This window comes from Marmota flaviventris, chromosome 8 (assembly GCF_047511675.1).
Source record: "Marmota flaviventris isolate mMarFla1 chromosome 8, mMarFla1.hap1, whole genome shotgun sequence".
In the NCBI taxonomy this organism is placed as follows: Eukaryota; Metazoa; Chordata; class Mammalia; order Rodentia; family Sciuridae; genus Marmota; species Marmota flaviventris.
Genome location: NC_092505.1, coordinates 51,230,680 through 51,246,866, shown reverse-complemented (window position 1 = coordinate 51,246,866; position 16,187 = coordinate 51,230,680). Strand labels below are relative to the sequence as shown.

Sequence of the window (16,187 nt, the reverse complement as noted above, 5' to 3'; positions counted from 1 at the left end):
CAATTTGTTATAGATTACAGTTTGTTGTCTCAGTCCAGGTAAAGCAGTGTCTCAATAGATTAACTCACAGTCCCGGTAAATCACAGTCCAGGTAAGTTCTGCAGGCAGCTAGCTTAAATCACAGTCCAGGTAAGTTCTGCAGGCAACTAGCTTGATCCGAAGTCTCGTCCATTTCTCAGCTGAAGTCTCGTCCGGTTTTCAGCAACACTGAAAATTCTTCCACCTTGGTCTTTACCGGCACTGGAACGAAGGCAGGAACTCCGGATGGCTAAAGAAAATCCTGTAGCATTGCACTAAGAAAACAACCTTCTGAACAATTTAGTACATTATCTCAAGTTTTTTTTGCATTTGAAATAAGCATTAATAGTACTCATTATTCATCAGCTTCCAGGTGTGGGAGAATCATTGTAGTTTAGTTATTGGCATTGAAAATGACCAAACATCAGGGACACCAGTAGCGTCTTCTGCTGGCTGTAGCGCCTGGGCAGCCCCAGATGGCCCTGGGGAGTGTCCTGGACTCAAACTGCTTCCAGGCACAGGGAGCAAGAGCCTGCGAGACTGTGCCTCCAGGTCAGGTCTAGATTTGGGCTCGCAGCAGTGGAAGAGCCAGCTCCCCGGCCAGGAGGCCGGGAAGAGCCAGTTGCCGCCGCCTCTTGGAAAATCCTTGCTGCGCTGTGACCGGCTTGCACACTCGGCAGCCGCCTCTCCGCTTCACGCACCCTCCGGTAACGAAAAGTATTTAGAAATAACCTTCTGCTGCAACTTTTTTCCTGATAATCCTTCCTCCTCTGATAATCTTTCTTCTTCTGAACTTTCTGTTTCTTTCTGACTAGAGTTCCTGGGCTTCTATCAACACATGCCCTAACTATTCTTGGTTCCACTGGGGTGCCTTCTTCCCTTAGTAATTTACTTCTCACCCCTTCCATATTTTCATCACAAAGACAATACAACATTTTAAGACAAAACAAGACACAAACATACTGTATCAATCTTCTCCATTTTCTCGAAATGGCCATTTTTCCTCTCGCCCTATCTGCCTAGGGACGAGCAGATTTGCTCCCGTCCTATCTATGGACGGGCAGCTTTTTTCCGTCACTTACCCCCGAGTGTCCCGGGGCTCCCCGTACGGGCCACCATCTGCTGCAGTCCGGCTGCAGCAAAATAACCGGGGGGTGACGAACGACTTGTGTTGATTGATACAGCAGGAGTGGGAGCCGTTTATTGCAGGACAGGAGCAGTATTTATACATTCCACACAGCTTATCTAATTAGCATAAACTCGATACAGCACTGAACCAATAAGAAATCTCCACACTTAATGGCTCGCTTTTGTTACTTCTCAAACCACTCCCTCTGGCATTTTGCCAGGCACCATCCAGACTTGTTTACGAACTCTAACATTCCCCTGGCTAAATGCCAGGTGTTATTTTGACTTGTTTACAGACTCTAACAGGTAATGATTCTCCTACCTTGAGAATTCGAGAATTATAAGTAGGGAGGGCAGCTCCATTGATGTTAGGAACTTGTGAGGTTGCATTGCCTTTGGGTGGTAGTATTTAGAAATATGGGGAGGTGCCAAAAATATACATTGGCAAAAAGATAGCTTCTACAAATGGTGCTGGGAAAACTGGAAATCCATATGCAGCAATTTGAAATTAAACCACTGTCTCTGACCTTGCACAAAACTCAAAAGTGGATCAAGGACCTAGGAATAAGACAGATCCTGTGCCTAATAAAGAAAAAGTAGGTCCATATCTACATCATGTCGGATTAGGTCCTGACTTCCTTAACAAGACTCCTAAACAGCAAGAAATAAAATCAAGAATTAATAAATGGGATGGATTCAAAGTAAAAAAGCTTCTTCTCAGCAAAGGAAACAATCAACAATGTTAAGAGCAAGCCCACACACTGGGAGAACATCTTTACTACACGTACACCAGATAGAGCACTAATTTCCAAGAAACATAAAGAACTCAAAAAACTCAACACCAAAAGAATAAATAACCCAGTTAATAAATGGACTAAGGAAATGAACACACACTTCACAGAAGAAAATATACAATTGATCAACAAATTTATGAAGAAATGTTCAGCTTCATTAGTAATTAGAGAAATGTGAATCAAAAGTACTCTTAAGATTTCATTTCACTCCACTCAGAATGGCGATTATCAAGAATACAAGCAACAATAAGTGTTGACAAGGATGTGGGGAAAAAGGGACTACAAATTGGTGCAACCACTCTGGAAAGCAGTATGGAGATTCCTTAAAAAAATCTGGAATGGAACCACCATTTGATCCAGCTTTCCTACTCCTTGGTCCATACCCAAAGGACTTAAAATCAGCATATTACAGTGATACAGCCATATCAATGTTCATAGCAGCTCAATTCACAATAGTTAAACTGTGGAAGCAACCTAGATGCCCTTGAATAGATGAATGGATAAAGAAACTGTAGTGTATATATACACAATGGAATATTACTCTGCATTAAAAAAGAATGAAATTATGGCATTTGCAGGAAAATGGATGGAGTTGGAGAACATCATGCTAAGCAAAGTAAGCCAGTCCCCAAAACCCAAAGGCCAAATGTTCTCCCTGATAAGTGGATGCTGATCCATAATGGAGGGAGATGGGCATGGGAAGAATGGGGGAACTTTAATTGGGCAAAGTAGAGGGAAGGGGCAGAGGGGCCATGGGGATAGGAAAGATGGTGGAATGAGATGTACATCACTACCCTAGGTACATGTATGACTGCACAACTCTAAGTCGTATACTACCAGAGAAATGAAAAGCTGTGCTCCATTTGTGTACAATGAACCGAAATGCATTCTGTTGTCATGTATAACTAATTAGAACAAATTAAAAAAAACACACAATTATTTACATGAGCTGGGCATGGTGGTACAGACTTGTAATCCCAACAATTTGAGAAGCTGGGGCAGGAGAATCACAAGTTCAAGGCCAGCCTTGGCACTTAGCGAGGCCCTAAGCAATTTAATAAGGGCCCATCTTAAAATAAAAAACAAAAAGGGCTGGGGATGTAGCTCAGTGGTAAAGCATACCTAGATTCAATTCCCAGTGTCCCTTTTCTCTCCTCCTCCAAAAATTATTTACATAAACACTTGATTGATTTTTAAGATAAAAATACATGTTTTTGAGGATTTGAATAAAATTTAATGTGATCTATTAAAGAATTTTGAGGTTTTAGGGCTGAGGTTGTGGCTCAGAGGTAGAGCGCTCGCCTAACATGCGTGAGGCACTGGGTTTGATCCTCAGCATCACATAAAAATAAAGACATTGCATCCACCTATAACTAAAAAATAAATACTTAAAAAAAGAATTTTGAGGTTTTAATTTGATTTATATATTAGTTCAAAATAGTTTGTTATACTTGGAATCTGGAAATGTGATTGTCACCTATTCTTCATTGCTATATGGATAGCAGAAGTATATTTTATATTAAGTCACTTACTCACTCTACTCTGGACTACATGAAGCTCTAAATTGGTGTTTCCCCTCTCATTAGAGTAGAAGCCCTTTCACACTACTGACTCCCATGACTGCCTTGAGCTCCTGAGCTCCCAAGCTCCCAATGAGGATTCCTGGCTTGCCTTGTGTCACTCTCCCTAACAATTGCCAAATTAGAAAACAAAACAGCAGAGCACACTTTTCCCACTGGAGGAGTTATTGCTATTGTAGAAACTACTGTAGGAAAATGTAGACCTATTATGATGCCATTCTAGATTTAGAGTAGGAAAAAAAATAGTTACTAAAAAGAAAAGATTGAAACAGCATGGGGAAACTCTGGATGTAGCTTCCCAGGCAATTCCTATAAAAAAAAAATTCCTATAAAAAAAGTTCCCAGGGGTTGGGAATATAGCTCAGTTGGTAGAGTGCTTGCCTAGCATGCACAAGGCCAGTCCTGAGTTCGGTCCCCAGCACCACAAACAAAACAAAACAAAACAAAATACTCTTCCCTCTCTAAAAATCTACATATTAAAGGAAGATTTATGAAGCTATCATTAATTCCTGCAGTGGTTGAGAGAGGAAAGGAAGGGAATTGTGGAACTTTGACGACAGGCAAAGCACACGTCAGATGCTGTAGTTCCTAGAGTGATAAGAGATCTGGGAAAGCAGTAGATGGTGGCCCAGAAGGCCAGGCGAGGAATACAAAGGAAAAGAAAGGTACCCAAGAGAAAATTTTACTATTTTAAAATGTTGTTTAAAGTTAGTTTAAAAAAAGCCCGGGGGGGGGGGGATACTTGTCCTCTTCATCCAATGCTATATGTCTTCTGTCAGGAAGAATAACCCCCAAAGAATGTAAAGCCAATATGGTAATCTTGGAAGAATTTTCATAACCTATAGTCATTTATTACAGTTTTTGGATGTCAAAAAATATGTTCCCAGTATTTAGAGGTAATGTGCTATTTATACATTGTAAACTACCTCACTTCAGAGTAAACATTGCTTACATACTCTAGAAGAATAATTTCAACAGTTGGCAGTTATAATTTGATAGTTTGTTGGAGAAGCCAGGAATTCTCTGAAGTCTGGAGATATTGTATCTGAGATAACTGGGTCTTATAAACTAAAAAGCCAATTTGTCTTACTGGCAAATATTGGTAAAGGGGAAAAAATTACATCAGCACACATATTACCTGCTTATATGATTCACACATACCTTCATCTAAAAGATTATTTTATTTAATTTCAGGTTACGTTTAGCAAGAATGAACGAAGAAATGCGGGAATCAGAAGGACTTTATGGACAGCCAGGTCAATATTCCACTAATAACCATACTGAAATGCAGTATAAGAAATGCATTCAGGAATTTATCAGTTTACAATTGGAAGATTCATAGTTCATAGTTCTTTAATGTGATACTATAGAATTTTTATAACCTACTTGTAAATTTTGAGTTGTTAGCTATATCTGTATCTTCTGAATTCTTGGGAGGCTGATCCTAGCCCCTTGAGAATCCACAGCTATTTCTATTACAGTGCACATTTGCTGTGTTTCACTTTGGCTGCTGACTTCCTCATCTGCTGTACAGATGTCTTCCACATACATTCCAGTGACCTGAATGGAATGATGAAAATACTTTCTATATACTTACAGCAGCAAATTAGTTGATTTCTTTTTGGAATTTTTTTTTTTTTTTTTTTTTTTTAGTGAATATAACAAAGTTACTTTCTTTTTGTTATTCAGGGAATTTCTATACATTGTGTTCAGGGAAAAAAAAAGAAAAACAACAAATCACCATACGTCTGCATACAAAATATCAGTATGGAAAATAACAAGGAAAGGTTTATCAAAAAGTTTTCTATTCCAATATAAAGATGAGTTGAAGATTTAAAGTAACAATGTACCAGTAGGTTAAAAGTCTATAATGGGAGTGGAGTTATTTAAAATGTTGAAAAATAAGGTCTCATTTATATCTTTAGCTTTGCCCCAAGTAATTGTAAAATATCTGTTGGATAAGTGGAAGTTTTTAGAACAGCATTTTGTAAACCCAATGACAAAGTAGACATTAGAGAAATTTCAACTCATGATCACCTAAAACTTTGTTCTGAGTAATTTTCAGCAAAGTTGAGATGTCATGGAAAGGAGGGCGTTGCTGATCATATTCCTCTTTTATGAACACGTGCTGATTAGACGTTCTTCACAAAGAAAAGAATATTTATTGAATCTTTAGTTTCAAATTCATATACATATTAGTAAAAAATTCATGAATTTATGACTAAAATACTTTAGAATGTTCAGTTTATAATTAGTATATTTTTGATTTTTAAAAATATGAATATTGGTTAACTTCATTTTTAAAGTGACCTGGTAATATCATTTCCTCTTTCTGTTGAAGAAGTGTTTTAAGATTTCTGTACTAGCTTCATCCATTTGCTTTATTTTAACTAGATCCATATATAATGTATCAGTGGGCCATTCTTTTCTCAGAGGACTGTCTGTTTATTGCTTATTTTTGGCCTGATTTAATGGGGAATAAGTAAGGACTTTGAGAATAGAGGCATTTCAGCTAGATACTTGTAATCTAGGGCGTCCAACTCTAATCCTATGGATCATATGTACTATTTGCTCATGATATTCCAAGATGTAAGAATGCTGATTTGGGTGAAGCTCTAGTGTTAATTCTGGATTTCACCCATTTGTTTTAAACTTGAATGTTGGACTTTAAATAAGTTATAATTTTGTAACAGATATACTTAAGTGATAGTATTAATAGGCCATTTTTGAGGCCTTTGTGTTTAAGCACTTTAAAATAAAAATTAATCAAAGGATATGATCTGATATTTGTGAGATAACAGTGAACTTCAAGATTTTAAGTTAAACAATTTTTTTTTCCTGAAATTTTAAACTTTAATGTTTGGTCAGTTGCTCTTTCCTTAAGGTGTTTGCTGATGAAGTTTTCCCAATTGATTAGTCAGAAGGTCAGTGGATGACTCTTCTCTGGAGTTGTAAGCTTGAAAAGACAGAACCTTCAAGTTCTTGCTACTATTTCTAGTTCTACCCAAATAGCTTGGGTGGCTATTTCCATCATTTGGGAGCATTCTAATATCTCTTTCACTGTCCCTTATGTATAAATTTATATATAAGTATGTTAACTTCCCTTCATCAGTAAAAAAATTATTTTTTCCAATTTATTTTAATGAAAATTTGAAAAAAAAGGCTGATTTTAAAACAAGCTTTTCTATTATTCCCAAATTTTAGAAGTTAAAAAATAGGTCATGATTCTGGAAATAGTGTGAATAGTATAAAAGTTATAACTTTTATTCTGGAAATAGTGTGAATCAGAATAAAATGAGGATCATCTCGACAATACTGAGATTTTTTAACACATTTGCAAGGCCTATTATTTAAAGCAGAAAAAAAATTATGCTTATACAGGTGACATAGTGAAATGGCACAGCAGTTGCTCTCTGGTAACTTTTCTTTTCCATTATTAGTTGTAGAGAGAGAGATTTGGCTCTAGCATCAGCTCTTTGGTTTTCTTGTTCTTATCACTATAATTTTTTTTTTCTAAAGAGACTGGTTGATTGCTTTATTTGGATTCTTTTTTCTTTTTCTTTTTTTTGGATTGTCTTAGTAATATAAACTACAGGTACAGGAATTTTCAGTTTTGATAATGAAGATTTCTGCCATTTAAAAGACTCAGATACAATGTTTGGCAATCATGGACCTATTTCTAGGAAATCCCATTTGTGAACTTTTTATTTACAAGCCTGAGGACCTGGGACTCCCTACTTTTGCAGGGCACTGTTAAAAGCGCTCTGTTACTGAAGGGAGAATTTGTTCTTTAGCAGTCTCCAGAACTCTTAGGAGGACTGAGGAGGTGAGGGATATGGCATACCCAGCTTTCTGTTGTTGGAAATCAGTTTGGTGGTTCCCAGTTTCTGGCCCTGTGACTCCTCTTGATTGTTGGCAAGTTCTTAGCCAGTTGAGAGTCACTGCTTTAGGGAACAACTGTTGGTTATAAGAGTACTAGCCAGCAGAGTTTGGGAACCACTGATCAAATCAGTTGCAGAAAGAAACTGTTGCTAGCCCAGAAAAGACAGGATCATGGGGGTGGGTCTCCACATGCTGCTGTCCTTTTGAGGGAGTTCATATTATGAGAAAGTCCTGGTGTCTTGAATCATCATAACTGCTGTTGTGATGGATATTTTGAATACCAAAAATTAAAAATGGATTTAAATATCAGTGGAAACACATGAGTCTACATTAGAAAAACTCAGACCTGCCGGTCCAGACATAGAAAAGCTAATTGTCTGAAAGGAAAAAAAAATGTGGGTAAGTAATTTAAAGAATATTCTTAGCTTAGCATTACAAATATTGGGTGATCGGTTGCTCATCATTTGTAATAAATGATCAAACATACTTCTGGGAACATTCCAGGGCAGGATATTCTGAGTTTTGTTTATATGTTCTAGTGTATACAAATTATATTTGCCTTGGGAAAAATTCCAAGTACTTAAAATTATGTTTAAACTTTGAATAATCACACTGAAGTTCAATTTGTGTTAGCTATATTAAATATCTTAGTCACTTGTTCTTGTAACATTTGCTTTTGACAACACATTTTGAGGTCTAAGAAAGATAGTATATTAACAGTGCATTAATTAATGTTTTGTTAGAAACTAAATGTTAGCAAATTTTTTTTGTGTGAAAATGGAACCTTCTTTTGTATTGTATTAACTCTTTTAAACGTATTCAGTCAGTGAAACCAATGATTAATAATATAGCACCAACATTTTTCTTCAAGGAATCATTTAATTCAGTGAATGAAAGGTCTTATAATTTGTTTTGCATGGTACAATGGTTCTACTAAAATGTACTTGTGTAATAGGTACTAGATGATTTAAAATCAAAACTAGAAAACTGTAAAAAAAACTTACAGCTTGTTATACAAAATATGCATTGCTAATTGTAGAAGCCATATATTGCCATTGTACTGTTGTAATACTTAAGATTGCTCATCTGGTGCTATTTGTAAACTATTTGGCATTAGCATCTGCTAGGTCTTCTTCCTATTTCTTGAATGTATAATGTGTGCCTTTTAAGTTACTTCTGGTGTTGAATGGTAAAATCAGTGTGGTATTTTTGTATTATAATCTGCACTTTACACTTTCTTGGAAAGTAAAATTCTAGACTATCTAGTTTAAATAGTATTTTAAAAATATTTATAATGTTTACAATAAATATTTTACATATTTTAATTCAACATCTAAAAATAGGAAAAATTTTGAAATATTTTGTATGATTTGTTAATTGCTATTTAAAGTTGCTCTCTTCTCAGTTTATATCTTTTAGAATGGTTAAGAATGGGAATAGATTGTAGTTTGTCTTTTAATGTGGAAGTAAATTTTTAAGTAATCAAGTGTATAATTGGATTGTTTTACCAGTTCCAATATATCAACCTTTAGTTTTTATTAACAATAACATGGGTTCCATGTTACTCTCAGCCAACCCATTACAATTATCTTGTCTCCTCACCCATTTTCTTTTTAAAGTAGATTGATTAGGTTTAACTGATTGTTTCAAATTATGATTAAATTTCCAGGGTTAAATAAAAACTATATATAGATTTTATTAAATTTCTTTTTACACAGACTAAATATTGAAAGGAACTAAATATTAAAAGTATTAAATTTTTTTATTGAAAATTCTGGGTTATGTCATTAGGTCTTTTTACTAGCTCTTTATCCTCTTTCCCCAACATTTTTCTAATTCTCTAGCTTTTGGTGTGACATCTATTGCTTCACCAATCTCGCATTTTAAAATTGACAAAAATTAATAGCACTATTAATAACTGTAGCAATGTGTTTGTTATAAGATGGATGCAAGTTATCTTATGGGAATGATTACAAAATCCTGTTGCAGAACTAATCATCTAAAACAATATTTTATGCTCAAAATCCTGAGAACAATTATGCCATGTATCTGTCTAAGGCTAATGTTTTGCAAGAAGCATTCTTGATGAATGTTTTATCTTGAAAACATCCTTCATCTGAGGGATTAATTTGTATGTATCTATAGTTCTGTAATGTCAGTATTTATAATTTCTATTTCTACAAGAATATTTGAATACTCATACACTTATTTCTTTAATTTAACAGATGTCTTTAGTATTCATTCTCATTTTTGTCATAGCATTCTTGCTTATATGACCCGCAGTGAACAAAAAACTTCAGACAATGTGAAACTATGATTATATAGTTCTTTTCTAGGCTTATTATAAGCTTAGTAAGTAGTGGATTAGATGTATCAGGTTAAGCATTGAAGTTTGAGTGAAGAATTACATGTAAATTTACTTTAAATTTATTCTAATTAAAAGATAATAGGAAGCTTCCCCCCCACCTGATTATCAGTTTGTCTTGTTAATAACTTGCATCCATCAGAAACATTAATATTTGGTTTTGATCATTTCTTTTGGCCTTTACCAAAGGAAATATTTATTTCTTCATTAGAATGATCTTTATTTCTCATGTGTTAATAAATGTGTTTCTTTACATTGCTTTAAAACACTTGCATCTATGCTCTTTTCTAACTTTGAGCTTTCCTCTGGCTGCATCTGAGGTGCTTGTTTCAGGTATAGTTTTTTTCCTTTCATTATATACTTTCCTGGCATTATTTTAGTTGGCCTTTTTTCTTCTCCCCAAAATGCTCACCTGAACAATTTTTTAATGAATTATAGTTATTAGTCATAAAAATGAATATTGTCTTATTAATACTTGTGCAAATTTTAAAAGTGTTCTTATTTTACTTTCATGCAGGTGATGAAACTTACCAGGACATTTTTCGTGATTTTTCACAAATGGCATCCAATAATCCAGAGAAACTCAATCGTTTCCAGCAAGATTCACAGAAATTCTGAATTTTTTTAATAAGGAGAAAAATACAAAATCTGGCAACTTTCTAATATGTACAGCTAAAAACTCACAACTTTTTACTGCTTTAATTCTTCCTAATTTTGGTAGATATTGAATGGTTTGGAAAAAAATTACCATTCATTCATATTTTTACAAATTAAAACATAGATCTCTCATAGTTGGGAGAAGAATCTACTTTAGGACCTCCTTTATTAAGAAAAAAAGCCTGGTGAAAGGGCTATTTTTTTATAGATAAAAGTTTAATTTAGGTTTAGGTCATCTCTAGGTTACAAGATGCTAAGATGTTAGGAAAAAAAAATCTTTTTTTTTTTTTTTTTTTTTTGGTCAATTGGTGGTAGCATTGAGATAGATACATACATACATACACACATATATATGTTTTTTTCCCCATGCATCATGCCCAGGATTATTCAGTCAAGCATGTCTGCATCAAGTGGAGCCAATTATCCTGCCTGCCTCAAGAATATGCCTTGTCTTTAGATTCCCTGATGATTTTTGGTGGTTCAGAATTAGGTATGAGTGTGGGTGAGTGGGTGGGTTTTGGTAGCCTAGTTACCATTCATACATCATATGGTTTAGTTACCAGAACTAGAGTATAGGCTTCTTAAATGCCACTGTGGTTCTTAGGTGATGGGTTATTGTCCAGTATTTTAACATCCGTAATGCCTGTACAAGTAGACCATAGTTTAGTCATTCAGATTTATTCCATCGTCTGAGGCAAAGAAGCTCTTACTATTTTTTTCAACTCTCCCTCCTGCTGAAAAGTTACAGCTCTTCATTGTTGGGTGATGTCTTAAGACCTTGACAAATTTATCAATGTAATAAAACTGTTTCAAAGGTTACTTGATTGTTGCAAAATTATGCTTTCATCAAAAGATAACTTTAAAAGGAAAAGTCAATTTATAAAATGATGTAGGGCTTTTTTTATAGTTGAAATTTGTCCCCCACTTTTTTTTTTCTTTTGGGTATCAAGGATTGAACCCAGAGGCACTTGGCCACTGAGCCACATCCCTAGCCCTATTTTGTATTTTACTTAGAGACAGGATCTCACCGAGTCATTTAGTGCCTCGCTTTTTGCTGAGGCTGACTTTGAGCTTGTGATCCTCTTTCCTCAGCCTCTGGAGTTGCTGGGATTATAGGTGTGTGCCCCTGAGTCTGGCTGAAATTTGTCCTTTTAAGATACATTTTTGCTGTTGTTTCTGGTGAAAGAAAAATTTCTTTGTATAAAGAAGAAAAAAAGGCCATTTTTCCTCAATTTATATTAAAATATATAGTAGTGAATTTTTAATTTTTTTCCCTACATCTATCCTGTGTACTGTAAACAGTATACATTCTTTTAAATTATATCATGAGAGTTTGGTCACGTCAATCATAGGCCCTTGAATGCCAAAATGTTGTGAATATACTAGCTTACCATTCATATGCTACAAATTTGTTTGATTCCATCTTTGATTAACATGTCTTATTAACAGTATAGAATAATTTACCTTATGTTTCCTTACCAACATTGTCAACAATTAAGCCTAATTTTTGAGAAATTATACATTAGTATTATTATTGAAACTCAGTTTCTAAATAAAAGGGTTTTAAACTTATAAGAGAGAAATTATATTTAATTATATAGATTTTTTTTTTTTTACATTTTCCATTCATAAGAGTCTTATAAATTGATTAAACATCACATCAGAATGTATCTAGGCAGGAATTATATTGAAAAAATTCACATCACAGAAAGAGATTTCATAATTTTGCCAAATTGCAAATATGTAATGCTCATTAGTAATTGCCACTATATACTAAATAAGGATTGAAATATATTTTTGAGTTACTCCTGAGGAAATGCTAATTTCCAAATCATTGTGTTTTAATTACAACATAGCAGAAACATTAAATCTTTCATTTAACCTCAGAGTTCCATATCATCTGGTTTTACAAGTACTTTATCTAAAGGCAAGTCTTATTTGTAGCATTTTATTAGAGCAACCTTTGAAATTAATTGTCTTAAAAGCTCAAGGAAGAGATGTGTTAAACAGAAAGGAAGATGGAGAAGAGAAAAGAAAGCCTCACTTTTCCTTTGCCGAGTCTGCTCTTTGAATTCTAGACTTCATTCCTAAAGCTCCTGACCTTTGGCTGAGGACACTGTCTGCTGGTTCCCTTTGTCTGCAGCCACTGGTGCTTGAGATCACCCCTGGAACCTCTGTGGCTGTGAGGGCAATTCCTTGTGACCCATTACCTCCTTTACCTGGAGTCATGAGTTGTTATTGTGGCAGTAATTAGTTTCTACTTATATTTAATGGTTAGAGATGCATTTGAAGTGTACTGAAGATGTTCATGGTTTTGAATATCTTCAGAGAAAGCTAAATCTTTGATATTGCAGGGAGACTGGCAATACTAAAATACATTTCTGCAGCTTAGTTTTTTTGAGGGCGCTGAGACTCCCTCTGTACTAAATTTGGCATAATAATGGAGTAAACAGCAAGGCTTTAAATTAAATTAATAGTTTCAAGGTAGGTTGACTCTTAGGTATTATTTGCTGTGTCTACCATTAGATTTTATATAGTATATAACAAATCTGAATTTTGTTATGCTATGAACTATTCAGTGTATTATGAGAAATTATAGTATAAAAAATGTTAATACTCTTGGGCTTCTTATCTGCTGGTATTAGTTTCTGATTCTTTATAATTATTGTTAGCTTATTATCATTAGCTCATTAACTTAAAAATGGATTAATATCAAATTAAGAATAGCACCTATTGTGCAGAGTTTATAAAGTACAATTTAATTTTAGAGCTAAAGGTAATTGAGCAGTTATTTGCAAAGCTTCATTTTACATGTGTCAGACTTCTAAAGTTTTCAAAACTATTTTTTTATACACTCCTTAGAAATTCAGAAATTTCCTAGAATTTGTTGTATTACACTGTGTCTAATTATTACTGGTCTTCACTGTAGATTTTAATGAACTTTGGTGTTTACATTTCCAAACAGACTTAATTTATTATGTTCAATTTAATTTTTTACAAATGCATTTTGGTATAAAAAATTAGACCTTCACAGTTTCTGATAATGTTAGCATTATCAGAAATTTTAAATAAATTTTAAAAATTTAATTTTACATGTGTTAAGTGTGGTTACAATGAACCAAATTGTGTTTAAGACTAAATTTACTACCAATTTTGAATAATCAGACATTCCCAAATCACTCTATATTGTCAAATTAACTCCTCTGTTTGATGGCACTTTTGATCATGAACAAGAGCTGGAAAATGATATTTTTTTATAGACTCGAATGTCTAGAATGACTTCAGAGCTGCATGATATGGTGAAAAGAGCACTGGACTAGTAGTCACTATCCTTTTTGGATTCAGGGCTCCTCAAAAAATAAAATGAATGGGTAAAGTAAGGTGAAAATATAAAAACATCTCTTTGTGTGTGTTTTACTATTTTTAATGTTACTTGGACATTTCTTTATTTCACCTGATTTTCACAGTAGGGACTTCTGAAATCTTAAGAGCTTCAGCATTGTCTGCTTTTTAATCCTAGTTTGCGCCTCTTGTTTTACAGAGTGGTCACTTGGTTTGCTAGTTGGTGGCAGAGCTGACATCATAACCCACATCTGACTAATTACAAGTCAGAGGTGCTTTATTTGTATCATGAAATTATTTGAAATCGCTGTAAAGCAGCAAAATCTGATAATGACTGCCAGCTTTCCTGTTTGATAACAAATGCTTCAAATAATTCTGGAGAACCTTGATACAAAGTTTGAAGGAATAGATTGGGGTTTGAAGATATCAGATTGCAGGACAGTCCACGTTTTTGTAATGAAAACATTAATGAAGGCAAAACATTAATAAAAGTTAATTTTAATTCACCGCTTATGAATTCCTTGATGCTTTAAAATGAAAGGTAACTAAAAGAGGCTTGGTTTCAGTTTAAATACTGACACATATAAAGCTGGTTTTTCTGTTTATGTAAATTCATCCACTTAAAATGGAATGTGAGGACAAGGCAGTATTTGATTACGTACCATTTTCTCTGCGTGGTTGTTTTCACTGTCTCATTTTCTATGTTTTCCTCAAATCCCCTGTCCCTATTTTGTGTGTTAAACAGGGAAAGCTTGCTACATTATAAAGATTGTTGGCACCATGTTACACAAAGGCTAAAGGTTAATTTTTGGAAATGATGAGCTACTTTTCTACAAGTGTTTACTTGTGCTTTGTGACATTCTTGGATCATTCCAGCCATAAAAACTTATTACATGTAATATTTCTTGTTACCTGTGAAAAGGTTTATTTTAAAGAATGTATAACCAACACTCCCATTTACTGTTTATTACTATGTAGAGGATTTGTATCTAATTCATGAATGTAGTTTTGCTGTAGTTTGTTATTGTAAATGGAGCAAAGTACATTTTCTTTATAGTTATTCTAAAATGTACATTATGTAAGAATTGTAAATATACTTGATTAAGTACTTTGTATGCTGAAAAATTACAATAGTAAGTCAATAAAAATCTCACCTCTGGCATAGTTTTTTAATGCTTTCTTGAGAACTACACTCTAAACATATCTGTTATATTTAGGGTACTGTATGCTTTTTAACCCTTTCAACTTGATCCATGCTATTTGCCAATTATTTCAGTGAAGAAATCCATTTTAAAATATTTTCTTCTTTCTGATCACAGAGCTGTTATGCTTCCTAATTTGTTGGCTAGAAACCACAGAAGGATTTTCTTTCCTAATTTAGGCAATGCATTCTCACTCCATCCTTTTAGTAAATAAACAAACAACATGTTTCTGTATGAATTAGGATTGAAGGAAAGCTGTAAACAGAATGAAGTGAATTGCCTGCTTTTGCCTTTCCTTTTAAAAATTAATTGAAAATAGACACATGCAATTTTACATGTATCTTGCTTTATTCAGCTTTATTTTCAGAAGAATCCTGTGAAGAAAACACATACTGATAGTGAATGTTTTAAACAAAAGCAAAACAGCCTATTTTTTGAGAAAACAATTTTATTTGTAGAAAAGTATTTAAATATCAAGTAATGAAGATGATCATCCATAATTCTATCATCTACCTGTGCTGTCCAAAATGGAACCCACTAGCCACATGTGGCTATTTTAATTATTTAAAATTAGACAGTGTTAAGTTTCTCAGTCATAGTATCATGTTTTAAGAGCTGAGTATCTCCCAATGTGGCTAGTAACTTTTGATTTCAACAGGGCAGATGATAGAACACACATAAGTTCTATACTTCACAGTTGGCTAATATATCTTGAGTCTTTAAATCTGTAGGGCTTCTCTCAATTTTTTTTTTTTGGGGGGGGTACCAGGGATTGAACTCAGGGGTACTAGGCCACTGAGCCACATCCTTAGCCCCATTTTGTATTTTATTTAGAGACAGAGTCTCACTGTAGTGCCTTGCTTTTTTGCTGAGGCTGGCTTTGACCTTTCGATCCTCCTGCCTCAGCCTTGTGAGCTGCTGGGATTACAGGCATGCACCACTGTGCCTAGCTCAATTTTTTTTTTTTAAATTTCCACATGTAGTTTGTTGAATATAGCATTTTAAATAACAGTGTTTTAGTTTAGCCATTTCATTGATGATCACATTTTATTCTAATTTTGCTATACTCTTGTGGCTAAATATTTTAGTACATTCTTAATTATTTCCTTAGGATGAATTCCTTGAAGTGAAAATGCTGGTTTGATGGGTGGATGTATGTGTGTGTGTGTGTGTGTGTGTGTGTGTGTGTATGCACACATTATGCATATATATCTTAGGG

At 34.2% G+C, this 16,187-nt stretch overlaps 1 protein-coding gene across 3 annotated transcripts in view; it reads left to right on the top strand.

Moving 5' to 3' along the window:
• Acap2 (ArfGAP with coiled-coil, ankyrin repeat and PH domains 2) overlaps positions 1-14,928 on the top strand; it is a 130,761-nt gene extending 115,833 nt beyond the window's left edge. For all 3 annotated transcript variants that reach the window (XM_071615204.1, XM_027936116.3, XM_071615203.1), the window contains 2 exons: positions 4,715-4,776; positions 10,285-14,928. In XM_071615204.1, the coding sequence (XP_071471305.1) occupies positions 4,715-4,776; positions 10,285-10,385 (163 nt within the window). In that variant the 3' untranslated portion in view covers positions 10,386-14,928. The remainder of the gene's footprint in view (positions 1-4,714; positions 4,777-10,284) is intronic.
• Positions 14,929-16,187: the final 1,259 nt, after the last annotated feature.